Below are 25,898 nucleotides of genomic sequence, written 5' to 3' on the forward strand. Positions count from 1 at the left end.
AGAGGGGAACAATGCGGAAGGTGGCTTTTAAATGCTCTGAAGCGAAGACACGTGTCTAAGCGGATGCATTTCCCCACCCACCCCCTTGTTTTTCCTGTTTCACGACGGGGCAAGCGGGAGACAATTATTAAAACCGGCGACCAAGGAAATCGAGTCTGGTGGGTGGCCGCGTTGGTCTGAAGCTGCAGAAGGAAGGCGCCGCTGGACTCAAACTTTCTCGAGGTAAAGATAGTTACGTCCCTTTGCCCTAACTACGGGAAAGGCGGGCTCGGGGACAGGCCGACGGGCGCAAAGGTGAAGCCCTGCCCTCACGGGAGGGAGGGAGGGAGACGGGATTGAGGCTGAGGGCCAGGCGACCAGGAGCGGGACTACTCCAAGGGGAAGCGGTGGCAGGAGCCAGCTGCGTGGAAGGGGGGAGAGGGCCAGCGCTAGCGGACGTGGATTCCGAGCAGAGGCTGTGTAAGTCGCCAGTGCGGAGCAAAGGGGCGCGGGGGTGGGGCAGGAGGCTCTGAGGTTTACGTGTCGTCGGAAGAAGTCTGCGGGAGGCCTCCACGGGTTGGGGGAGTGTCTGTTTGCTCCAGAGCCCCGTGTCTGGGAGGCTTTGGATCGGGCCCTTCCTTGCTGGCTCTTTGTGAGCTGCTGGCGATGCCTTTCGTGGCTGCCCAGGGGGAAATCCGCAGCTCTAGGGCGGCGGTAACTGCGTGGGGTTAGATTTTTCCCCCCTGTTGAATGGGCGATCCCCCTTAGAAGTAAAGGTGGCATGGCTGGAAAGATCAGTTCCTTCATGGCTGTGGAGCTGTCAAGAGGTTGTGGCGAGGGGCTCCACAGCCGTACTGCCTCACACGCAGATATAAAGGATTTTAATTTGGATGTTTAAAAATAAGTATGTATTCTAATGGTAGATTCTGATTTTATTCTAATGAGCGATTCATAGCCGCTAAAACTTTGCTCTGAGAAGGGCGTAACTTTCTGTTTGCTGTTCCTTTCACTTCATGAGCCTGTCTGGAGTTAGTTGCAATTGTGGCGTGGAAAAATAGGTGCTTATTAATGTTTTAGGTGTACATTCAGTCAATTATTCATTGCCTTGATTCCCGTGAAGTCTGCATGAATGAGGAAAAGGAAATTCGTTTCCCTTTTATTGTGGGTTGGGTTTGGGTTGGATAGCTGGTGAAAGAAGCTACCATGTTGATTAGAGATTGTATCCTTTATGAGAGAAAACGAGGATGAGAGAAAACGAGAGGGTTTTCTGTTTTTATCTAGATCCTTTCCAGAATTGCCCATTATTTGAAAAATAATACTCCCCCTGAAATTTATTTTTGAAGGACTGCTCAATATGTGTGAAATGAGTGCACATTTTTCCAGCATTAACTAAGCCTGTCTTTTTTACAGACATAATGCAAATCTACTACTAAGGCAGTGTTAACATGTTTGACCATGGTTTGTCAAGGGTGTGTAAATGTCAACATTACACAATCAATATTTGTAGAAAAGTTGCATAACTTCATGCTATAAGACATCTAAAATCCTGAATTAATTCCAATTGTCCAAAACTATTAAGTGTGTAGAATTGTGTGTGGTGTGTGTATATAATAGCTGCTTATGTATGGCAACTGGACATTTTGTGTTTTCATTTTAGAAGTCTGTCATAAAATATTTTAAATTAAGAATAAAGTATCAGAATTAGTATTACTCTGCTCCCACAATAAAAGTATCCATCTTTTTGCATGATTGATAGATATGCATTAGAAGTAGAGTTGCTATTCCTTTAATGGATAGCTATTTTGGGAATTATTGTATTAAAGTATATGTACGAATTACATGTGTAGTAGTAATAGTTGGAATTGCATTGCTAACTGTTCCACTGGAACTAATAAAGTGAATGTTCATATTAAAATCTATTAAAGATTTAATTTTTGTGAACCAATTCTAATTTTTGAATAGCAGTGTTTGTATCAGCTGCTACATCTTCTTGCAGTTTAGGTAATACCACTCACAGTGTTGCTGATTTTTATTTCATGCTTTTCTGCATTAAGGTAATATAAATAATGATTTCCTGTTGATATTTTTGCTGATCAAAGATTTATAATTATTTATTTTCCTTGAAAGGGCAGTCCTAATTCATGAATGATTTGCATCGGATTTAGGTTTGACAGTTATTGATTTAACCTCTATATCAGATGGATTGTAACAATACTTTTCTTTTTTTCAATTTAAAGTAAACCTTGTGGCTGGGTGTGTCTCTACTAGTAAGGAACAAGATTGCACTGATAGGCTTGTATGTTCTTGGAAACTTGCTCTGCAATAAATTTCTGTTCATTTGGTATAAATGTGTGCTTCATTTTGAATTCCTTTTGCTTATAGTTTCACACTCCTAAATCTTGTGGATAAGAAGTGTGCATTATTTAAATTATTGTCACCCGGTTTGTTATCCACAAGATTACCTAGATAATGTGAAATGAGTTTTTCACTGCTGTCTAAGAATTGCTGGAAAATGCTAAAATATATTGATCTAGATTTATTATGACTGTGTTTTTCAGCACAGCTATTATCTCAAGACACTTTTTTTGGGAAATCCATCTAGAAACAAGAAGCTATTTGCATTACCAATGAGTGAAGCAATCTTATTACAGAACCATCCAGAAGAAGCTACAGAAGATGATGATGATATGACATGTGGTGATCTGGGAAATGGGCTTGTTAAAGGAAATAATGATATTTATGAACTAGAAGGTTTAAATACACACCCAGTCAGTCCCCGAAAAGGCTCAGCAAGAAAAAGTGTCAGTTTTTTAATGGTGCCAAACAACAAAGGAGAAGAACATGATGCAGCAATTTTTCGGTGCTCAAGATGTAATTGTTTAAATGACATATCAATCAAAAAGTCTGGAGTGAATGGATTTGCACCCTGCAGCCGACAGAACAGCTTTGGTACGTTTTAATGTTGGGGTGTAGGGTTGTCAAATTTCGGTTGGAGACTTTGGGGCAGAGCTTGGGAGAACAGAGACTGTGGAGGGGGGATTTTTAGCAGGGCTGTGATGCCATAATTTGCCTTCCAAAGCTGCCATTTCCTCCCAGGGAACTGATTTCTGTTGCCTGGGAAACAATTGTAATTGAAGAATAACTCCAGGCCTCACCTGGAAGTTGACTACCCTTCATTGGGGCATTACTGTACTCAAAATGACTAAAGTTATAGTGCAGCTGAGAGACTTCATCAATCATAATAATATCACCAAGATTAGATCCTTGGTAGTTTTGTTGGTCTTACAGGATAAGAAATATGGGGCAAGTCAGAATGGAAGAAGAAGTTGGCTTTTATACCCCACTTTTCTCTACCAGAAGAAGTCTCAACATGGCATACAACTGCCCACTCTTCTTCTCCCCACAACAGACACCCTGTGAGGTAGGTGTAGCTGTGAGAGCACTGATATTACCACTCGGTGAGAACAGCTCTACCAGGGTTGTGGTGAGCCCAAGGTCACCCAGGTGGCTGCATGTGGTGGAGCGGGGAATCAAACCTGGCTTGCCTGATTAGAGGTTGGCACTCCTAACCACTGCACCAAGAATTGCTCTTGAGATGCCTACTAGCTGTTGCTGAGCTATTTAATTATACTAGGATTGCCTACTCCAATTTTGGGAAATTCCATGAGATTTGAGATGGTGCCTGGAGAAGGGAGCTCAGTGGAATGTGTGGCAATAGAGTCTACCCTCTGAAGCTGCAGTACTGTTGAGGGGAACTGATCTCTGTAGTCAGGAGATTGGATGTAATTTTGGGAGGACTCAATGCCTTATTTTGAGATTGGCAATCATAATTTATACCGGAATAAGGAATATAGAATACTGGACCACATTATTTATTTATTTATTTTATTTTGTTTTGTTTTATTTATTTATATATACTGCCCTCCCCCGAAGGCTCAGGGCGGTTTACAGGGAAGAAGAAGAAGAGTTGGTTCTTATATGCCGCTTTTCTCTACCCGAAGGAGGCTCAAAGTGGCTTACAGTCGCCTTCCCATTCCTCTCCCCACAACAGACACCCTGTGGGGTGGGTGAGGCTGAGAGAGCCCTGATATCACTGCTCGGTCAGAACAGTTTTATCAGTGCTGTGGCGAGCCCAAGGTCACCCAGCTGGTTGCATGTGGGGGAGCGCAGAATCGAACCGTCCGCATTCCTAACCACTACACCAAACTGGAACTGGAAACAGATACAGATAACATGAGGTAACACGTGACAACAGCAATAACAGTACAACAACAATAACCCCAATATGATAACAGCAATAATAATATGATAGAACTGCAAAGGAGCCTCAGCTCAACTCTTACTGGGATCCAATGCGTTAGGCAGATCAATGGCGGTCATAATAGGAGGGGGGGCCTGAGGGAAGTGATGGTCTGGGTCAACCTCAACCAAATGCCTGGTGGATGAGCTCCCTTTTGCAGGCCCTGCGGAATATTAATATACCACAGCAAATCTTTGTTGTTTAGAATGTTCATGGGTCCAGCTTGTTGTTTCGGTTGCCTGGTTTCCCTGATTCTGGCAATTTTTAAAATGAAATTAATACCACAGCTTCTATATGGAGCAGCAATTTGGGGCACTGGAAATCTGCCCAAAACAGATTTGTCTGCCTGCTGTTGGCAACCCTCAACATCTTCAGGTGTGGGTGGGACTAACAACTGTGGTTTACAAAGCATCTTAATTGTTGGCTGAAAATTACCTTTTACATATCTCCACATCTAACTTTGACATATGTGGAGGTATGAAGGCTAACTCATGGCATCATTTTGTATTGAGATTAATTTCAGGAAAATACTGGAGGAGCCATACTTTTTGTAAAACACATTATTAGAACATAGTGCTCAAACTGATGTTGGATCAGTAGGGTTCATGAGAACAACCCTCTTTTATAAGCACAATGAAATCAGTGAAGTAGCACCTTTAAGACCAACAAAGATTTATTCAAGGCGTGAGCTTTCAAGTGCATGCACTTATAAGCAGTTACTTTTATCTCCCCTGACTTTTCCAGAGTACTTTTCTGATATAATTAGTGAAAGCCTTTCTGTATTCATTTCTAAGACACACTTGCAGTTTTGGAAGGCCCTTTCAATGGGATTCTATACAGTGAGAGTCTGATATTATGGTGTCCAATGAGGAATTGTCTCATTTCACATTCTGGTGTCTAGGATTTAAGGATGAGGGCAAAAGATGTCTGAAGATCATATCTGGTTTCCCAAGAGTGAAATCAAATAATACTGGCATATAAAGATAAATTCATTTATTTTCAAATGGGAAGTTTTACTGCCACTGCCATAAAGATAAAAATGTTGGTGAGACAACCTAATCTAAGTATGGTTGGCAGTTTTGAGTTGGGAAATTCCTAACGTTTTTTGGAGTAGCATTTGGAGAGGGCAGGATGCGGGGAGAGATATCAATAGGGTATAGCACCATTAAGTTCACCTTCCAAAGGTTCCCCAGCGGGAATGACCTACTTTGGTTTATAGATCATATGTAATTCTAAGAGATCTCCAGTCACCACTTGTGGATTCAAGGAGAAATAGATTGGTCTCATGTTAATGAAGTTTGAGAAAAATCCCATGAGAGGTAAACAGTGAGAAAGAATGTAAATTATGTAGTATATTCTGACCCAAGAATCTTTACAGAAATGCTTTAATTATGTTCAGTTCAAGGAATGCTTCCAAAATAATACTTTGAATAGCGATCGATTAAGGCTATTTTCAGGGGCTGCTTGGGGTTGGCAAATCTAAGTGTTGACCAGCTGTTCAACTCTTAGTCATTAGCTTGTAAAGTATATTATTAGACTGTAAAATATATCATGGTTTTATTTTGAGAAGTTTTAATGGTTATGTATTTTTGTTTTATTTAAACGTGTAGTTTTGCTTGCATACTGACCTCCCTTTGCATACTCAGCAGAACGGAAAGATTCTAGGATTAAGCCTAGAATTCAAGGCATCCAAGTTTGCCATAATGCCTAGGTAAAGGCGCATGAATAAAGTAGAATATTTCTTCTCAGTTAGGTTTTGAAATTGAACAAAAATATTATGATTATCTTGTAAATATGCAGGCAAAAATATGCAAAATAGCTTTGTAAAACAGCTGGTGTTTTCATTTTTAGACCTTTTTTTAAAAGCACACTAAACATTAAAATGTAAGAATATTAGTTTTAAACCAAAGGCACCCGGGCATGTTATTAAGATCTTGCTGTTTTTGTTGTGAATCATACAGAGTCAAATTCTGAGGCATCAAATGATGAATTAAGGCAACATCTTCAAGAAACTGTAGAAGTAAGTGCCTTCAGAATCTTATATCTCTCAAATAGAAAAAAGAGGCATTTAATTAAAAATTAATTGTTGAATTTTGTTAACTGGTAAGGTAAAGGTATCCCCTGTGCAAGCACTGGGTCATGTCTAACCCTTGGGGTGACGCCCTCCAGCGTTTTCATGGCAGACTCAATACGGGGTGGTTTGCCAGTGCCTTCCCCAGTCATTACCGTTTACCCCCAGCAAGCTGGGTACTCATTTTATCAACCTCGGAAGGATGGAAGGCTGAGTCGACCTTGAGCCGGCTGCTGGGATCGAATTCCCAGCCTCATGGGGAGATGGCTTCAGACAGCATGTCACTGCCTTACCACTCTGCGCCACAAGAGGCTCTTGTTAACTGGTAACGGAAGTCAAATAGATTTGTTATTCACAGATAAATAAATCCTAATGAAAATATTGGTTTTGTAGTCTGGAATACTCAACAAAAGTTGGGTCGGTTATTAGTTTTCATCGGGCCTTTATTTTAATCTTGCAGACATGGATCACAGAACTGTGTTGTTCAAAAAATGTGTGTTGTATATAGATTTTTGTTGTCAGTTCTCCAAAAGTTTAATGTGCCATGTCTGAATATTCCCAGTTAAACTTGGGTGCTCTTTTTTTTCGTAGCAGAGGGTGACAAAACATGTGGATTCTGTCTGTCTGAATGGGAATGTGTGTTTTTTTAATTGTTTACCAATCTTGAATTTCTTCTTTCTTAGGAAGTAGAAATTTTAAGAGTTGAGTTGGAAGCCTCTCAAAGACAACTGGAAGGCAAAACACAAGCATTAAAAATTCTACAGAGTATGGTAAATGTTTTAATTCATTTATTTTTAACTTCAATGTTAGAAATCACATTAAGACTTAAGTTCAATATTAAAATTTGAAATGATTAATAAAATGTTACAGATTTCAGATAGGAGTGAATAATCTATTATAGGTTTGTGATGTAATGTGAAAAAAAATCTTTATTATTGTTGCTTGCCCTTTCTGGATAGGTCAGGGCAGGTAACAACATACTAAAAATGGTGGACACTGCTAGTATTCAATGCTGACCTTCAAAAATCAGTGGAATGTGCACAGTTGGCTAAACCATATTAAAAATAACATTCTCAAATCAGTTTTGTTTCCTTGCAGCCAACATAAAACTGTATGTTCTATTTTCTATTTGCAATCATGACAGGAGAAAGGATGATAAAGCATACTTTGCTGTGTGTTAACTGAAGTAGCTTATGATATTGAAAAACACTTCCACAAACAATTGTTGTTTACTCTGTTGCTTCTTTTTCATTTATTTTGATGTATTTCTATTTATTTCATTTCCACCCAGTTGTTTATTAAAATATTAAGTAAGAAGTAGGGATATCTCAAGAGGCTAGTACATTTGGGGGAAACTGGACTTCGTATATGCAGAAACCATTTATCTACAAGGCCAAGGGACTCTTAATAAAATATCAACAGGACTTCAAGCACTCTTCATTGAGCTATGTTTAAATCAATAACTTAAGTACTTAATTAATCAGAATCCTTGCAAGCCCCTGTAAAATTAAACATCAAAACTTTAGAAGGAGAAGAAGAAGAGTCGGTTCTTATATGCTTTCCCTTTCCTCTCCCCACAACAGACACCCTGTGACGTAGGTGAGGCTGAGAGAGCTCGATATTATTGCTCGGTCAGAACAGCTTTATCAGTGCCCAAGAGAGCCCAAGGTCACCCAGCCAGCTGCATGTGGGGGAGCAGGGAATCAAACCCCGTTTGCCAGATTAGAAGTCTGCACTCCTAACCACTACTAAGCTTAAAAGGCATTTCTATGCACACACTGAACTGGGCAGTAGTTAAGGTAGTTAGGCTGCTTCCTAGCTGCCTTAGTATGGATAATATTGTCTCCTTTCCAAAGTTGTGCCTCATAGGAGTATATCAGTACAAAATTATAGGTAGATTGTGCTAGTACAAAAGGTAGATTGTGCTAGTAATCCAGCCTTCTGTTGGGATGGGAGACCAAGGATGTCCAGGGTTGCTACTACCCAGAGGCAGACAATGGCAAGCTGCATTGGAATATCTTTGCTAGGAAAACATAGCAGGAAGAATCAGATTGCTGCCCCCCTATTGCCCCCAAATTCTTCACCACCCCCTACTGCCCCAAAATTCTTCACAGTTCCCATGATCCCTGGTGTGATGTACCACGCACTTTGGGAACCCATATTGTAATGGGATCGGTGGATTGTGCTGTATGTTTTAGTAACTCCTTGTTCATAGCCTTTGGCACTAGTTTTTCTCTTAATTTAAAGTCAGATTTGTTATTTGCTTTTACATGATGAAGACAGCATTTTGATTCCTTATCACATATGTATATTTATACTAGATACAGTGTAGGAGTGCAGTTTCCAGTAGCTGGCTTAATTGATACATAGGTTGATATAATTTTAAAGACACTGTGACAAGGAATATTTCTGCTTTTTGTTAAATATTTCTCAGGCAGTCTTGGATAAAGCCACTAGTCATACTAAAGCAATGTTTAAGAAAACTGAACAACAAAAGAGAACTCTAGAAAAGGTAAGAGTATACCTGACTTTACATTCAAGTGTAACACATAAGGGCCACAATCTAGAACAAAGTTGAATGAAAGTCCATTTGTTTGTGTTCCTAATTCTTGTTTGGAAATGTTAGGCTTTTATTTATGTTAACAGATATAATGGCTTGCTGTACTTCTTATAGTAAGGCAAGGATATGATCCTTAAAGCTTAGAACAATTTTCTTTACATCTCTTTCTTAAGTAAAATATCTTTTTATAGATAACTGCAAAGCGTTCAAAAGGTTATACATTTAACTAACATTTCCATTTGTTACCTAATTAATGTCCACTGATCATATATGGAATTCAGCAGTTTTGTTCTGTGCATGAGAAGTTACTGACATGCCCCAGAATTTTTTAGCAGCTTTGGAGAAGGAGACTTACATCGATAAATGGATGCCTTCTATCAGTTCCATTTTAAATGATCTTGGTATTTATAGTGAATATATTGAGTTTTTAAAATCTCTCTGTTTGCTATCTGCATTTACTACTATATCACGGGTGTATTCAGGATTAGACCTCTGTGGAAGACACATTTGGGGGTTGAAATGCATTGTATGTTATTTCAGTGATTAGCCTATGGCAGCCTTTCTCAATTTTTTTTACCATTGAGAAGCCCCTGAAACATTCTTCAAGCTTTTAGAAACTCCTGAAGTGAAGAAGAAGAAGAAAGAGTTGGTTTTTATATGCCACTTTTCTCTACCAGGAGTCTCAAAGTGGCCTTCCCTTTTCTCTCCCCACAGCAGACATTCTGTGATGTAGTGAAGCTGAGAAAGCCCTGATATTACTGTTCGGTCAGAACAGTTCTAACAGCGCTGTGACAAGCCCAGGGTCACCCCACTGGCTGCATGTGGGGGAGCGGTGAATCAAACCCAGCTCACCAGATTAGAAACTGCCACTTTTAACCACTACACCAAGCTGGTTCAATTGTACAGAATATGGTTAGGAAGCATAGCTGTGTACACACATATCCAGGGCGCCTCCCCTTCTCACCCTCTCCAGGCCCATCATTGGCCATTGGGGGGGGGGTCGACATCACCATATATGGTCATATCACCTGATAAAAGTTTCACAAATTAAAAAAATAATTAATTAGCTCTCACCCATTCAAAAAACCCTTATAGGGCCATCAATAAATCCAAGAGTTTCATGAAACCCTGGTTGAGAAAGCCTGGCCTATGGGCTTTGTTTGTGTTTTTAACTTGGTAAGTTGTGCACAATTAGCATTAATATAATTTCATTAACTATATTTTGTGGACACATAACCTTTTGGGTCCCCACTATTTGTTGGCTGAGTTTGTTGCTTTTTGTTTTTGTAACATCCTCTTTTTGGGTTTTCTTCAGTTGGACTAGATGGCCTGTATGACCCCTTCCAACTCTGTTTGTATGAGTCTAAATTAAATAGCTCTTGGGACACTATGCTTGGCAGGACATACATCAGGATGTTTCTTGAAAAGGCTTACTATCTGCAGACTACTTTGCAATTTGCATGTTCAGTCAGATGATGGCCTACTTGACAATCTTTCGGAATAATTCTGCTTGTCTGCTTCAGTTTGAAGTTGTGGTTGAAGAAAAGAAAATTGAATTATTTTGTCATTGGATGGATGCTTTGCTAACTTTTACAATGCTTAGAATATGAAATATTTTTCTGTTTTCAGAATGGCTTAATTAGATGTCCTTTGGCTTCTAGGCCTGATATTTAAACCTAGGTTCAAATCTCAGTGATCTGTTGGTTTTGTCAATGTGGAACATCCACAATGTGGAACATTGTGATAAAGTATATGGAGGAACAAGAGCTCCTGAGCTTGAGAATTTTAGAGTTCCATTTTTATCATGAACAAACCATGGTTCATTATGTCTGAATGTTTTTTTTATTTTCTAGGAAATCAATGTTTTACAGTGGGAAATCAAAATTAATCAGGAGAGATTTAAAAATATAGAGGAGACTTGGGCAGAAAAATACGATAGGTAAGGAAGTAAATCTTTATTCACAATAATTCAGACCAATAAAAAATACAATATACATAAGTAATTTAAAAGGTGCTAAAATATGTGAAAAATAAAACAAAAACCATAACACCACATATCTCTGTGTACAAATATCATCTGAAGTTAATACCTAATTTAATAGCAGTATATGCTGTAATTTAAAATTTGTCATCACTCAGCAGTATTTTTCATCTTACCAACTGAGGACAGGCCCGAAAATCTTTCCAGCACTGGTTGTATAAACTTAATCTCGTAGTGTATATATGGGGCAAATACTCCACTGTTTCTATCTGTCCACTTGCACAGGGGCAGAGTCTTTGAGATAAATGGATTTTTAAATAATGGCCTAATACTGCTGTGGGCAGGGTTGAACATCTGGCTAGACTAAAGGCTTTTCTCTGTTGGCTGTTCTCCAGACTAAGTAGATAAGAGGCTGGGGCAAGAAGATATTTATTTCTAGCTGGTGCCTGGAATCCAGGAGCTCTAGGTATATCCCACTGTCTACCAGTATCTTTGATCTTCTGCTTAATTACACTCATAGCCTGGAGTAGATTTAACTCAAGTAGTAAATTCATTGATAATCCCAATTTTTCTGTTTTATATCTCGCTGATTTCAGCCAGGATGATTGGAAATTATCCTCAACAATAAGTGGTGTCATGTTTATAGGTTGATGTTTGAGTTTTAACCATAAGGTGATACAGAACTTAGTAATCTTTTCTTCAACTCTTAACACCCCTGCTTCCACATGCATGGTGCATTTAGGACACTCCGTAGAAGCTGGAAAATGGCTCTGAGAAATTTAGATTGAACCCTTTCTACAGAAATCAATCCTGTTGGTGATGGGCCAATTGAAGTGCTATATAACAATTGGGAGAGGGACTTTTTTCCATCTTCACCAAGCTAGCACCATATCTGGCCCCAGGACATCTGACCACGGTGGTCCAAGCAGTATTCACCTCTAGATTGGACTACTGTTACTCACTGTATGTGGGCCTGCCCTTGACCCTAACGTGGAAGTTACAACTGGTCCAAAATGCTGCCACATGGGTCCTTACTAGGAAATCATGGGTCTTTATTAGGAAACCATATAAGACAGGTATTGCGGCAGCTACGTTGGCTCCCAGTCGAATTCTGGGTCTGGTTTAAGATTTTGGTATTAACCAAGATCATATATCTGTGAATATGCCACCCCCCCCCGAGTCAATCGCCTAGGTGAACCAACTGTTAATCCTTGGCACCAAAAAAGTGGATCTGGCCTTGGCCAGGGCCTTTTTGGCCTTGGCCCCTGACTGGTGGAATGATGTCCCAGAGGATATCAGGGCCCTGATGGAGCTGACATATTTCTACAGGTCCTGCAAGACAGAGTTCTTCTGCCAGGCTTATGGTTGAGGCCAATACAGACAGCACATGAATCAGAACATCCATGGGCCTCCAGTGTTTGCTACTCATTTCTCCCCCCCCCCTTCTTGACCAGAAGAAACAATACTTTTAAGACAACTGGCTGTTTTAATTAAGCTATAGCTAGTCCAGATGGATTAAACATTTTACTGATTGGAGTTTTGTATTTATGGTTTTAATTGTACTATATATTAATTGATGTAAACCTCCCCAAGACGACTGGCTCAGTATGGGCAATAATAAATATTTTTCCTGTTTATTCAGAATATATTGTGAAAATGCTGCACTTAAGGAAACACTTAAATTGAAAAGTGAAGAAGTTAAAATACTGAAATCTGAAAATGAATGTAAGTAAGCTCTGTTTACTTCATTTTTTAAAAGTATAATGCATCCTGCGGAAGTTCAGATACTGGTTTGTATACCTGCAGCTGTGTCACATGCCTGGGAAATGGATTAGAGCCCTTTGTTTAGGCAAAACCATCTGTACTGTAGAGCTAGGCACCTGGACATAAATTCCATGCCACATGTCATCTAATGCCCTTTCACAGAGGCACTGAAACTCCTTAAAAGAAAGAGCTATTTATAATTTTGGCAGCTATTGAGTGGAGGATTGGGTCACTGACTTGATGTGATGCATTTTGCTGTACCTGTTACACATCTTGTCAAATTATGGAAGCTATAAGCCAGGTCAGGACTTGTATGGGGGGAGGGGGAGGCAATAGCAAACTATTTCTGCTTCTCACTAGCTTTGAAAGCCCCTCTCTGGGGTTGTCATGTGTTGGTTGCAACTTTATTGCACATGCATTACACCATGTTACTTCACTGTCATAGTTAAGATCTCTTTTTAATGCACTGCTGAGGGTCAGATGAATGGAGCAGTTCTGTTGTCACTCATGAATAAATGAGTTTTTCCTTACTTGCTGTTATCTGTGTGTGTCACTTTTCTGCCAATGCTCACAAATGTTTAAACAGCAGAATTTCTTCGGGACATCTTTGAGTGATACTGTTCCAACTGGACTCACTCAAGCCCTTGGTGGTATTTTCAAAAGTTGATGTCACACATTTTCTAGCTTGGTCCTCGCCTGACTTATGCATACCTTCACAAAATAGTTGTTAGAAATCCATGGCATGCTTACATGACATATGTACCAGTTCTTTGGTAAAGCAGTTGTACTACTTAGCATTTATTAATTTATTTAATTTACTTTATTTATAGTCTTGGGATGCAATCCAGAATATCCTTGGTATAAAATGTAATGTGATATTTGCTGCCAGGTTCCACAAATCTTTCCAAGCTTGAACAATATTTGGAGGGGTGGGGGGTGGATCTTGGAAAGTCTGAAAAAATCATATCTAAGTGCCCAGGGACACTTAGAAAGTTAGCTGTCTGTCTGGCGGAGAGGATCAAAGTCAAGTGACTTGTGGCAAAAGTACATTGTTGCCTAGTTTGGCCCTAAAGACTTTTGTTTCAGGTGTACTGTACAAATCAACCCTCCTTTAAAAATCAAAAACAGTGTGAAGTGAGGACTGCAAATAGGGAATGCTAATCATAAGCAACAATATTGAATTTTATAGTTTTGGATCAACAGCGCTTGGAATTGCTTGCCATGCTTGATGTAAAACAGCAGAAGATTGTTCAAGAGAACATGTCTCTTAGTAAGAGTGGCTTCACAGAGATTACAGGGCTTGAGGTATGTGTTTAAAAGCTGTCTTGTTTGTTTCTTTTGCTGCCCTATTTCTGATTGATTATTATAATAATAGTCTGTACAAGAGCGACCAGAAGATCTGCCATATCCTTTAGGAATTGTTTGGTGAATAATTTTGATAAAAACAAGTTACATGTAGCATGTTGGAAAAGTTCTTACGTTAACATGTTTTAATGAATCGTTTTTAAGAATCTTTGATATCCTCAAGCTATGCTACAGCTTAACTCCAAGGCTGATGCCACTGGCAGGAAGCCGATATTTTCAAGACTGTATCCTGGCATATATTTTATCATGGAAAATAGAATACACAGGTTGTAATATCACATTTTTAAAAAGTGAGCTCAGGCTTCTTCTACATACCTGGGCTGCTGTGCTTGGGTATAGTGAAGTCCATTTCTGCACATTGCTTGCTATCTGGCAGTGATGTAGGGAAAAGGCATCACTTAGACCCATTATGCACGGGGGTTTTAGCGCACATTCGGGGTGGAATGGCAGCGACTAAAATCACCGATAACGCACGGTGCCGGCTGCAACCGGCCGCAGCTTCGGTGCATGCCGCCGAAAAAGCCGAGTTCGCAAAACGTGGAAGAAAGCGCAGTTTCCGGGTGACCGGGGCACAACCAGAAGCGGCGCCCGGATCGCCGCGTGCATAATCAGTTACTCTGGGTTTTGCCGCCGTCACGCCCCGCCCCATGCATAACCGGTGTGCGTCGCGTCTTCCCCCTCCGCGTTTTCCATGTGACCCGAAATCGCCGTTTCGGCGGCCGTGCATAATGGGCCTTGGTCATGAAATTTGGGTCACCGTGGGTGGGCAGGTAGTTGAGAGTTTCTGCATTGAGCTGAGGTTCGGACTAGATGACCCAGATGTCCTTCCAACTCTATGAGCAGCTGTAACTCTTCCTCCCCTCCCATTGATTTTTGCTGCTATATTTTTGCCCATCATCTGGTAGCTGACCTCTTTATTACTTCTCCAGTATCCCCTAAAAATTGTTAAAGCTCATCACCTTCTCTACCCAGAGTTGCCTTCTTCTGAGATGGCAATGGAAAAATGAATAGCATCCATGGGTTTATATTGCCTTATTCATAGCAGTAACTAACAATTGCAAGGGAAATTTAGTGTGAACTGCTATCATTCCATTATTCACTTAGATAAGGTTTCAATGTAATTATTTTTCAAGGAGCTAAATTTGCTCACATAATATGTTTGAATTTGCAGCTAGCAGTACTTGGAGCCTGTGCTTGCAATGATCCAGAGGGAGACCCATGCTCATGTGCCAAAATGTCAGCAGCAACTCGAAAACAGCTTCTTCAGCTTAAGCAAGAGGTATTTTGATTTGGGTTTAAAGTAGTGTTGATATGTGCTTTTATTTTTTAAAGTATGGGAAATTTCAGCAAGATTTAATGTCACTGTTTATAAAATACAGTTCAACAGCTGACTTTCTATGTGATCAACAGCTTACTACTATGATGTGCATATAAATGATAGCAGAGCCATGTAAAGAAGAAAATGTTGACATTTTAGACAAGACTGTACTATGTAGGCTTAGTGTAATTAATAGCTGTTCATCTAACTTACCCCTTTAGTATCAGTTCTTTTACATCGTACAACTTTAGCTTTTCTTATATGCAGTCAAACCTAGGAGAGACTTAAGAAGTCTAAATATTCATATAGGTATTATAGGCAGTGCTTTTTTCCTAGTGGCCCACATGCTTGTGATTTCTTGCTTTCTGTTCTGCACAAAAAAGTGACTCGCATCCCTTCTCTCCTTGATTGCCTCACAACAATATGTGGTTGATGGGTCAGCGGCTACAGCACTTCTCTATCCCGTGATGCCAAAACTGACACACAACTCAGAGCAATTGTGAAAGAGTTGCATTCTGTTGTTTCAAGAGGCTTTTAAAATAGTTATTTCTATGGAGGAATGTATTGCTGACTTCCTTTGCTGGTCATCATGGTGCTAATTTTATGTCTCCCACAAGTGACCAGTTTGTAGAGTCTTTCTTAGAAGAAGCAACAGACACTTGACAGAGTACTCTTTAAAAATAAACTGTGGATTTCATCTTTTTCTTTCTTTTAAAAAAGGCTACCTAAATAAACAAAAACGTTTTTTGTTGAACAGTTCGAAGTTCTGAAAAAGAGTAAAGAAGAGGCTTACATAATGGCAGATGCCTTCAGAATTGCATTTGAGCAGCAGCTGATGCGGAGGAAGGACCAGGCTCTGAGACTCACACAAGTGAATAGTGCCTGCAAAAAAGAAACAAAATTATTAAACTGGAAAAGCATGAAGGAGGATGGTAATTTTTCTCCATGTGACATGATTTTCAGTGGCATTGGAAATAGCCTAGATTTTATATTTTTCACAGAAAATTATTTGATATGACTAGCTTATTGCGCTGAGCAATTTATGGTAGACCCGATTAATTAATGTGTCTTTAGTGTTGACTGTTTCCTGGATACCACCAGAACAACATAGTGCCAGCCACTGCCTGGAATACTTTTTGGTTCATCATTAGATTTTTGAAGCATCTAGTGATGACTGATGTATGACTTAGGCCACCCAGCTTTAACAAGCAAGAGAACTTTAATGATTTCTTAGATCACAATAACACTCAGAGGAGTTTTCACATATTCATGTGTGAATAATAATTGTGTAGCAAAACAGTGATGTAGATGTAGGTTGTTGAGGTGTGTGTATATTTATGTGTGTGTGTATAATTTATATATATATTAGCCTTCATGCCCGTTGCATCCAGAAATGCAATGGGCGCTAGCGGGCAGGCGACCTACTGTAGGAGCTGGCGGTGGGGTCAGCTGACGGGCGGAGGGTGCATGGCGGTCGAGTGGGGTGTTGCGCAGCCAGCTGGAGCAATGGCCCCGCAATGGTCAGTGTAGTGTGCAGTGGCCAAGGCAGTAGCCACGCTGGCAGGCGGGGTGACGGCTGTACTGCCAGTTGGGCCACCATGGCTGCTGGCGGGTGGGCTGATCGGCGGCGAAGGCACTGCGCCACAGGAGCACCCTCCTCATCGGCCAGGCAGCATCTGGCTGTGAGGCTGGCTGAGCACCTCATGGCCAGCTTCTGAAGGCAGGTGCTCCAGGGGCTGGCCCAATCCGGGTGTGCCCAGCTTTGCTTACATAGTCTCTTTTCAAAGAGAAAAAGATATTTAATAAATAAAATTGAAAGACATGTTTCATTTATAGAATTATGAATATTATAAGCCCACAAACTTTTTTCAACTGAATTTATTGGTTTTCTGGGGGGAAAACCCTATGTGTATGGAAATAGTTATAGAAAGTTACATATGGGTATCTCCAAATGAAAAATTGCAGTCTTTGTCACTTGATCAAATTAAAGCACAGTTGGAAGCATTAATCCCAATTAAATAAAGGTACCATTTATATGTGGTGTTTTTGATAGGACAGGCCCCCCCCAGTGTGATGCCCATAGGTGCCATGGTGCCTGACAAATGTTTTTAGAAAGTGGGTGGGGCCTGTTTTTTAATAACTGCTTCTTAATTGTAAAATCTTCTGCACTATCCTATGAAATATTTGTTTCTAATGGATTAGAACTTTGGAAATTAGCCATGTCAGAAATCATGCAAATCAAAACTATTTTCAAAATTCTTTATATTATAGTGTACACTATTAGTTGCCTTTGGCATAAGGTTAAAAAACAGACAAGTAATTTACACCAGTCTTCTCTTTGCAGTAGGAATGTCTGGTCTGTGCTTAGCTTTATTCTGTTTTCTAAAATGATGGTGTTACATCTCTGGTTATCTGATTATAAAGTCACAAATACAAAGGCTGAAACTTACATCTTATTTTCTATTCTCAGATATGCTAATGTTTCGAGGGAGCAAGAAAACCTTAGGACAAAAATTAAGAAGCATGATTTCTTCCGCCACTGATAGTAAGAAAGTGGAAGAACTTGATAACCCTCAGGAAATTATCAGGCTACTAATAGAGTTGGTTGGTATCCCCTTTATGAACCTCCATACTAGTGTTGGTTTATTATCTCTGGTCAGATATTTACACATAGATTGTCTGTATGGAATTCTTTATCTATAGTATAGTTTTCCCCCCTCCTAATGTATTCTCTTTGACTATACAGTTGAATGATACAGAAGAGGCTTTGGCTCATCAAAGGAAAGTCAGTTATATGCTTGCTCATACTTTGGAAGAGAAAGAAGACCGCTTACAGCAGAATGAAGGAAATAAACTTCCTGAAGTGAAGACGGATGCCAGTAAAAAAGATCCGGATCTTCAAGCACCAGCTATTGCTGTATGTTCATATTGCCAAACTTGTACTGCTCAGGACTGCTCCTGTACCATTTCCAACACCTGTACAGAACAGTGTCATGATGGAGAATCTGACAGAAAATCTGGATGCTCATGTTCCTCAGTATCTATGAATATGCACTGTGAAGAAACAGATGTCAACAAAATAGAAGGAACAACAGGCATGAGCTGAAGGTACTCTGGGAGATAATTGAAGGGTGGGAATGGTATAGGCAACACACAGTTTTAGCATTATTAATATTTAAGGCTCTAAGCTTCATGTATGGTTAGGCTTCTCCACTGACTTCATGTCAGAGGTAGGTCTGTGTGCACAGTGGCTCTTTATGCACATGCAGCTGCCTGTTACATGGTAAATCAGCAAAGAAGCCTTTTCATATGTTGGAGATTGCTATACTTTAGATTTAAGAATTCCAGAATCAGACAGCAGTTCTATGATCATAATTCAGAAAAAAGAGTGGTTATTTTGTATATTTAAGACTTTAGCTTTAGTTACCTAGGTACAAAAATTACCAGGTTGCTTAGTATACTTCTGTTGTGGGCATTTATTAAATGCATGTCCTTCCATTTTCCTATCCCTTAAGTCTTCTGTTATGAGATAGGTAACTACAGAAATTTAGGAACTATTATTTCATGATAAAATTAATGCTGTATTTATGCTGTGGAGAATACTTAGGACCTGCACAGTAAGTTCATTGGTAATTTTGTCCTATTCCACAAGCAAGCTGTGGCATCTTGCTTAACTTATGAATTATGCATGCAAAAGCAGTTGCATATGTTGCTGGAAATTTGTGCCCAGGAATTTAGAACATGGCTCTTTTTTTTCAGAGTAAAATGTGTGCTCAGTACAAGAATAATCTGTGCGGTCAGTTCAGACAATCTGTTTCGGGGGAGTAGGGTTGGAAGGATTTTAAGTATGCTCATAAATCAGGTGTCACATGAAAAGCTGAGAATGGAATCTGCAAAGCACATGTAGGGAGTATATTGGAGCAATCAGGGCCATGTTTTGCCACGTATTAAACAACAAATGTAGAAGACTTTCAGTTACTTAGGAAAGCAATTTCCCAACAGCAAAGAACTCTCCAAAATGAAATCCAATGGATTTATTAATTCATAGTTTTTGAAAACCATATACCGTAGTTGTATTTTTTAGAAAATAATGATGTTTACTTCCAGTGTGAACATTTTGCAGCCCTTCACAAAACTTTGTGAGGTAGATCACTATGATATCCATTTGACCAGTTAATCTCTGGTCATGGTCTGCCTCTCTACTCCCCCAATGCAAAGCTTTTCTTAACTACCCAAAACATATAAAATAAGTGATATTAGTTGTCTTGTATGAACCAAACCATCACTCTGCCAACAAAAGTGCATCTAGTCAAGGCTATGGTCTTCCCAGTTGCAATGTATGGCTGTGAAAGTTGGACCATAAGGAAGGCCAAGCGTCAAAGAATTGAGGCTTTTGAACTCTGGTGCTGGAGAAGACTCTTGTGAGTCCCTTGGGACTGCAAGGCTTGGATCAGCCCAGACTGCTCCTTAGAAGGCCAGATGAAGCTCAAATACTTTGGCCACCTCATGAGAAGGAAGGACTCCCTGGAGAAGAGCCTAATGCTGGGAGCGATTGAGGGCAAAAGAAGAAGGGGACGACAGAGAATGAGGTGGCTGGATGGAGTCACAGAAGCAGTCGGTGCAAACTTAAATGGACTTCGAGGAATGATAGAGGACAGGAAGGCCTGGAGGGTCATTGTCCATGGGGTCGCGATGGGTCGGACACGACTTTGCACCTAACAATAACAATGAACCAAATCATTCTTGCGGATAGACACCTTTATTAAAACAGCTTGTGGATCTCCCACATATTAGTTCATTGTGGCTTTCCTACATGGCTGGTTTTCCACATGCCAGAAATGTCCACATTTTTTTAAAGCCCCCAAATTATTTCATGAACTGAAAATGCAGAATACTAATAAAAGAACAACATAACACAATTCTCCATTATGGTAGCTGCTAAATACTGTTCTGAACTATATAAAAATAGTGCTGCTGTATGTGTCAGTGGATGATGCTTTATTATTGTTTTTCATTCTATTGAGTGACACTAGGGTAACTATTTTAACTCCTTGTCAATTCTATGCTTTTGCAGAGAGAGATTAGCCTTTTCTCTGTTGACCAAAAGCTTATGGATCTGTTTTATTAACATTTTAACAACTGGGTCATAGTTTTTTTCTGTTACGGTGTGTCAGTACCATGTCATAATAAATGTGCTCCCTAATAAGTCAGATTTGTAAGACAGATGGTTGTTAAAATGCATCATCCTTAACTGCAGATGAGCTTTAAATAACTATCCACAATGTTCCTAGCTCATGTGCTATTTCAATACTATTAACTTTTTATTATATATTTAAATAATGAGTGTCATAAAAATACAAAACCAGGAAGCAAGATTCATACGAATCTAGTAGGAACTGTAAACATTTCCTTTAGGATTCTTATGTGTGTGTTAAATGAATTAAAGGTTATTAAAGAAATGTGATGACTACATTGTATAATTCTGGGGGTGGAGTTAATTTTGTATGAGTATCTTATATTTTCTATTTTAGTGCATTTAAATTGTGCTGCTTTAAAAATTATAATATGATCTGCTTGCAGGATTGAATGTGATACTACTTTAGAGAGGGCTTTTAATTTTTTGTGTGTGTTAGCACAAAAACTATATTTTTGTACAAAATTTCAGGTCTTGAAGGCCAGTATTTTAATTTTCAGTGTGTGTGGCTTGAACCAGTAGATTGTTAAGAGAATTATGGAGATTCCTAAATGAATTAAGCTGTTTTATAAACTTGATTTCATATCATTAATTGAATGTTCTTTTCATTGTAATGCATTGCCAATGCTTTGACCCTTTTTGATATTTATTTATGTGAAGTATAGTGATCAAAACATGGCAAACAGTGTTTCTTAATGGTGAAATACAAATACAATAACTATTTTTTCCTACTTTTTAACTTTCTGGGGAAAGACCTACTTTTAAGGCCTATGTGCCAGTATTGTAATTTTGCAATATATTGTTATTTTCAGTAATTACATTTGCAAAAATAAATCATTTTTAATTTGAGAATGAGAATAGACATCTCTAATAAAGCAATGCAGTATTGCCTCAGTCACTACCTCTACAAGATCTTTTACAGCCATAGGTTTTGGATGTTACTGAAGCTTTTGCATAGTTATCTAACTCACAGGTTGTGAAAATGATAGGGGAACCATGTATGCCATCCTGAGCTCCTAGGTAGTGAAATGGGATAAAAATGCACCAAATATCCAAATTTAATCTGTTTTCTGAATGCCTGAGCTGACCTAGCTACCTCATGTAACCTCATGTGAGTAGAGGGCAGTCTCAGTGGACAATCTCAGGAAGTGTTCCATAGCAATTTGCACAATCCTTGTGTCCACCGCAATTACAGGAATCCATGATTACTCAGTTAACACCTTATTTTATAATCCTTGTGAATGGCTAGTGCTGCTTGTCTGTACAGAAAAGGGTAATAAGTAAATTGGTTCAAACCAACATCTGGCATAGCAGTTTCCTAAACCATGCTCCTTTAAATGGTCAGTGCTATACTTCAGAGAAGAGCCTCTTGTGGCGCAGAGTGGTAAGGCAGCGATATGCTGTCTGAAGCTTTCTGCCCATAAGGTTGGGAGTTCAATCCCAGCAGCCGGCTCAAGGTTGACTCAGCCTTCCATCCTTCCGAGGTTGGTAAAATGAGTACCCAGCTTGCTGGGGGGTAAACGGTAATGACTGGGGAAGGCACTGGCAAACCACCCCGTATTGAGTCTGCCATGAAAACGCTAGAGGGCGTCACCCCAAGGGTCAGACATGACTCGGTGCTTGCACAGGGGATACCTTTACCTTTTTATACTTCAGAGGCCTCATAGTAGCAGAGTGTGTAACTTTTCTGCTGAAACTGCGTAATGATGGGACTTCCTTCCCCAGTTCAACGGTGGTCTGCTTCCCCAGTTCAACGGTGCAGGCAGAGAATGAATTAGTGTCTGTAGGGAAAGAAAAGCTCCTATTGGCAATAAAATTTGGTACTGAGTGGGATGCCCAGTTCCAGCAGCACCCAACACAGAATCCACTAAGGAGAGATGCTTAAAAACTGGTGAATAGATGCTGGCATAAGGTTTGTGTGGCTAAATGACTCTGTTAGGGAAATTCAATTGACGGACAGTTGAACAGGTAGTATGGAAGGGAAAAGTGCAGACATTTTTGCTCCCTAGGCAATATATCAAGACTTAAGTTACTAAATTATAGTGATTGAAGGAGACATACACCAGTCACCTAACTGTGAAAGTATCTGTCTTAGCAAAAACTGTTTTATTCTTTTAAGCAGCCTGGTGCACTGCTGTATTTGGAAATTTAAACTCTGTTAACCGTTTTACTATATTCCGGGCTGCAAATGTTGATGGACAATAGCTATTAAGTTTTCTCCGTGTATGGATCCCCCCTTTTGTATGGAAGAATACACAATCATGTGAACTTCCAGCTTCAGTAGGATTAGAATCTACACCTGCTGCTTTGAGAACTGAGTCTGAATGTCCCGTGTCACTGTTAGAGTCACCCTCTAGAAGAAGAAAATAGGGAACACAAAGTGCTATTATCATATTGGTCTTAAAATTTGCATAATATGATAGTTAATGAGATGCTTGCAGCTTAATAAGCCAGTCATGATAAAACCAAGAATACACACACACTCTCTCTCACACTCTTAGCATGTGTTTTGATGCAAAAGTACTACAACACGCAATGTAGTTTTGCGGAAACGCACTGTCAAAATTGTTCAGTCGTAGAATGTTGCAAAAAATTACAAATTTCAATAAATGTTGAGATAAGATTAGACCGCAGATTTCTGTCTAGGTCTAGAAGTGTTGTAATGCAAACAAAGGTAAGCACTGGTTTTCAAATTATCCTCTGTCAAATAGCTTTATAGCAACTTTTTTCCTAAGGTTGTCGTGATATTTGTGTTGTCCTTAGCATTTCTAAAATATTAAATGTCCCTCTTACTCCTGTTGTACTTAATAACAGGGTAAAATTGATTTTATAGCATTAAATCACTCTTAAAGTTCCTTCTCCCTAAAACCATACATAAAGGGTGGAGAGTGGTCTGGTTCTGACTATTTGCACATGCTTAAAAGCATTCTTTACAACTAGTACAATTCTACGTCCGTTGCTTATCTTGGAACTGAAAATAGGTCTCAGGCTTGAAGTGTATCTCGAACTAAGCCATGATCCGTGTGTAAGACTGTTAGCAAATGCATTGTAGGTGTCAGGCTGCTGGTCAAACCATAAAAGTTAACTAAAATTATTGCTAGCAATAAAAGATTGAGCATTGACCTTGAAATATTGCAAAGTGTGTATATTAGAATGAAGTTCTCCATTGTGCAAAACTGTAGGATGTTTCCTCATTGTGCAATGATTTCTCCAAAATGTCATTAAAAGCAAGCAAATATGTTTGATAAAATTCACCCCAACAACTGGCTATTGTAAAAGAAAATAATTATTCAAGTGTTGTGACTTAGGTTGTCAGGCACACAGCCTCTCATGGTTTTTACAGTTTCAGATAAATGAGACTGCAAACTGCTTTATGCTGAAAATTACACCCACTCCATGAATTGTGCCTCAATATGAAGTATTTTCATTTGTTTAGTTATACTTTAGCAGCTACTTTAAAGGGAGTTTCATTTCTTTCCATGGAACTTCTTTTCCAAGGTTGCTTATTATCGGTTCTGCAGTATTTATGGTGTATCTTGTAACTGTACCTTCTGCCTGAGATACAACTGCTGATGTGGCACATTTGGATTTGCACAGAAGAATTCACAACAATCAGGCAGAGCTGGCTTTAACATACCCCGAGGTGGGGCAGCTGCCGGGGCCCAGGGCTTCTGGCAGGGCTCACTGACACCAACCCGACCCACCCACTTAGTTGCTAGTGCTTTATCACCCATGTGCCCACACACATTCACTGCCCAAGGGAAACAGCTGCAGGCAGCTGTGAACATGGGTGGTGGGAGGGGTTCTGAGCAGACAGGAGGATATACAACCAGGTGGGAAGAAGGGTAGTGATGGGCAGAGTAAGGGGCCTGGGCACTGCCTGGGGCTCCCAAAAGCTTGAAACGGACTTTGAATGTTGGTTACAGTCCTGTTTGTGTTATCTGGTAATGAAGCCTTGTAAAGCTGCAAAGTATAATTGCAGTCCACCATCATGCTGATGATGTGCCAGGAGATCCCCTACACATTTTGGCTTGCGCTACTGCAAGTCTGTGCGCAGACCAACATAGCTAATATTTACTGTGATGTATATCCCAAGGGGTTAGATGGAGTTTACTCCCAAGTTCATGGACATTGCAGCCGTAGTAGACAACCTTAGAACTGAGCAATTCCTTAAAATGAAGACACACACACATCAAAATTGTGATCAGGTTTTGAGTTTGATACGATGTTTTGATTGTTATGATTACCTTGGAAGTTCAATACCGTTACTGAGTTCAATATTAAACCTATTAAAATACTACACTGAATGATGCAAAAATTACATATTACAATCTTACACGTTATATAGACTATTCCTTAACCATTCAGCCAAATAATTTTGTGAATAATTTGATACAGAGCCACCATATGTAGAAAAGCCCTCTTAAATAATTCTGTTTTGCATAGTTTACCAAAAGCCATGTGTGATTCTTCTTGAACTCCTTGAGCAGGCTGTCCCATAAGCTGGGGGGACATGCAAACACATACGTTGATTTTGCTCATCTGCAGGTTGGCACCAGCAGAGGAAGCTGTTGTAGGGGAGCATGGGGGATGGGGCAGTCCTGCATCTATGACCCAAGGACATGAAGAGCTCTGATTGTGATAACCAATACCTTCAATTGACCTTGGTAACAGGCCTCAAACAGCTCAGCCTAGCCTGAAACAGGGTCAGCCCTGGCTAGTATTTGGATGGGAAACCTCCAAGGAATATCATCGTCCTAATGTGGAGCCAGACAATGGCAAACCACATCTGAATGTCTCTTGCCTTGAAAACCCTGATTTATGGACACCCTACGAAAATAACTTGAAGGCTAAAGCACAGAGGGGCAGCCAATGGAGTGACTACAGAACGGGGGTTATATACTACTCCGTCTAATTCCCGGTAACAGCAAAGCCTTAGCGTTCTGCACTTAATAAAATGCTAAGGGAAGCATACTTAAGTCATGCAACAGGTTTCCGAGGCTGGAACCTGCCCGCCCCTGCTTCACTCCCTATTTCAAAGCTATCGCTCCACTTTTGCACAGGTGAAAGCAAATCTCCTCCTGCGCAAAAATGTGGACCCGCTTTCCCCAAGGATGAAGTTGCAAGCAAACCAAGATTTCCTATTTTGGGCTTACCATATTTTTCAAAGCAAAAAAGAGGACACATTTTCCCGTCTGACGACTACAAGCCACTGATCCCTATAACAAATCTCATTTTAAATGCCCCTACTACGTAAAGTGAAGGTTGTCCCCACTGGGAGGCTATAGACAAAATACGCTCAGCTTCACCGTCCCAAGAGAGGATATTTTCGTTATTTTTTTTTGGGGGGGGGACCCAAAGAGAAA

General features: G+C 39.9%; 1 protein-coding gene across 5 annotated transcripts; it reads left to right on the forward strand.

The window, feature by feature from the left end:
• Positions 1–66: 66 nt before the first annotated feature.
• Positions 67–21,384, forward strand: CCDC125 (coiled-coil domain containing 125). Of its 5 annotated transcripts, none has more exons than XM_077347464.1 (12): positions 67–222; positions 2,538–2,928; positions 6,241–6,299; positions 7,034–7,120; positions 8,785–8,862; positions 10,764–10,849; positions 12,534–12,616; positions 13,845–13,960; positions 15,192–15,299; positions 16,096–16,270; positions 17,809–17,942; positions 18,085–21,384. In XM_077347464.1, exons 2-12 carry the CDS (start codon positions 2,607–2,609, stop codon positions 18,442–18,444), a joined length of 1,608 nt encoding a protein of 535 aa, XP_077203579.1. In that variant the 5' UTR covers positions 67–222; positions 2,538–2,606; the 3' UTR covers positions 18,445–21,384. The 5 variants fall into 5 exon arrangements, with proteins under 5 accessions (XP_077203579.1, XP_077203581.1, XP_077203578.1 ...); XM_077347466.1 differs by having other exon boundaries at positions 82–222; positions 2,543–2,928; XM_077347463.1 differs by lacking the exon at positions 67–222 and adding an exon at positions 330–459.
• Positions 21,385–25,898: the final 4,514 nt, after the last annotated feature.

This window comes from Paroedura picta, chromosome 7 (genome assembly GCF_049243985.1).
Source record: "Paroedura picta isolate Pp20150507F chromosome 7, Ppicta_v3.0, whole genome shotgun sequence".
In the NCBI taxonomy this organism is placed as follows: Eukaryota; Metazoa; Chordata; class Lepidosauria; order Squamata; family Gekkonidae; genus Paroedura; species Paroedura picta.

Coding starts and splice junctions, on each gene's coding strand:
- CCDC125 (XM_077347464.1), top strand. CDS start 2,607: ATGAGTGAAGCAATCTTATTACAGAACCATCCAGAAGAAGCTACAGAA. Junction 2,929..6,240: donor CAGCCGACAGAACAGCTTTG/GTACGTTTTAAT, acceptor TGAATCATACAG/AGTCAAATTCTGAGGCATCA. Junction 13,961..15,191: donor CAGAGATTACAGGGCTTGAG/GTATGTGTTTAA, acceptor TTGAATTTGCAG/CTAGCAGTACTTGGAGCCTG.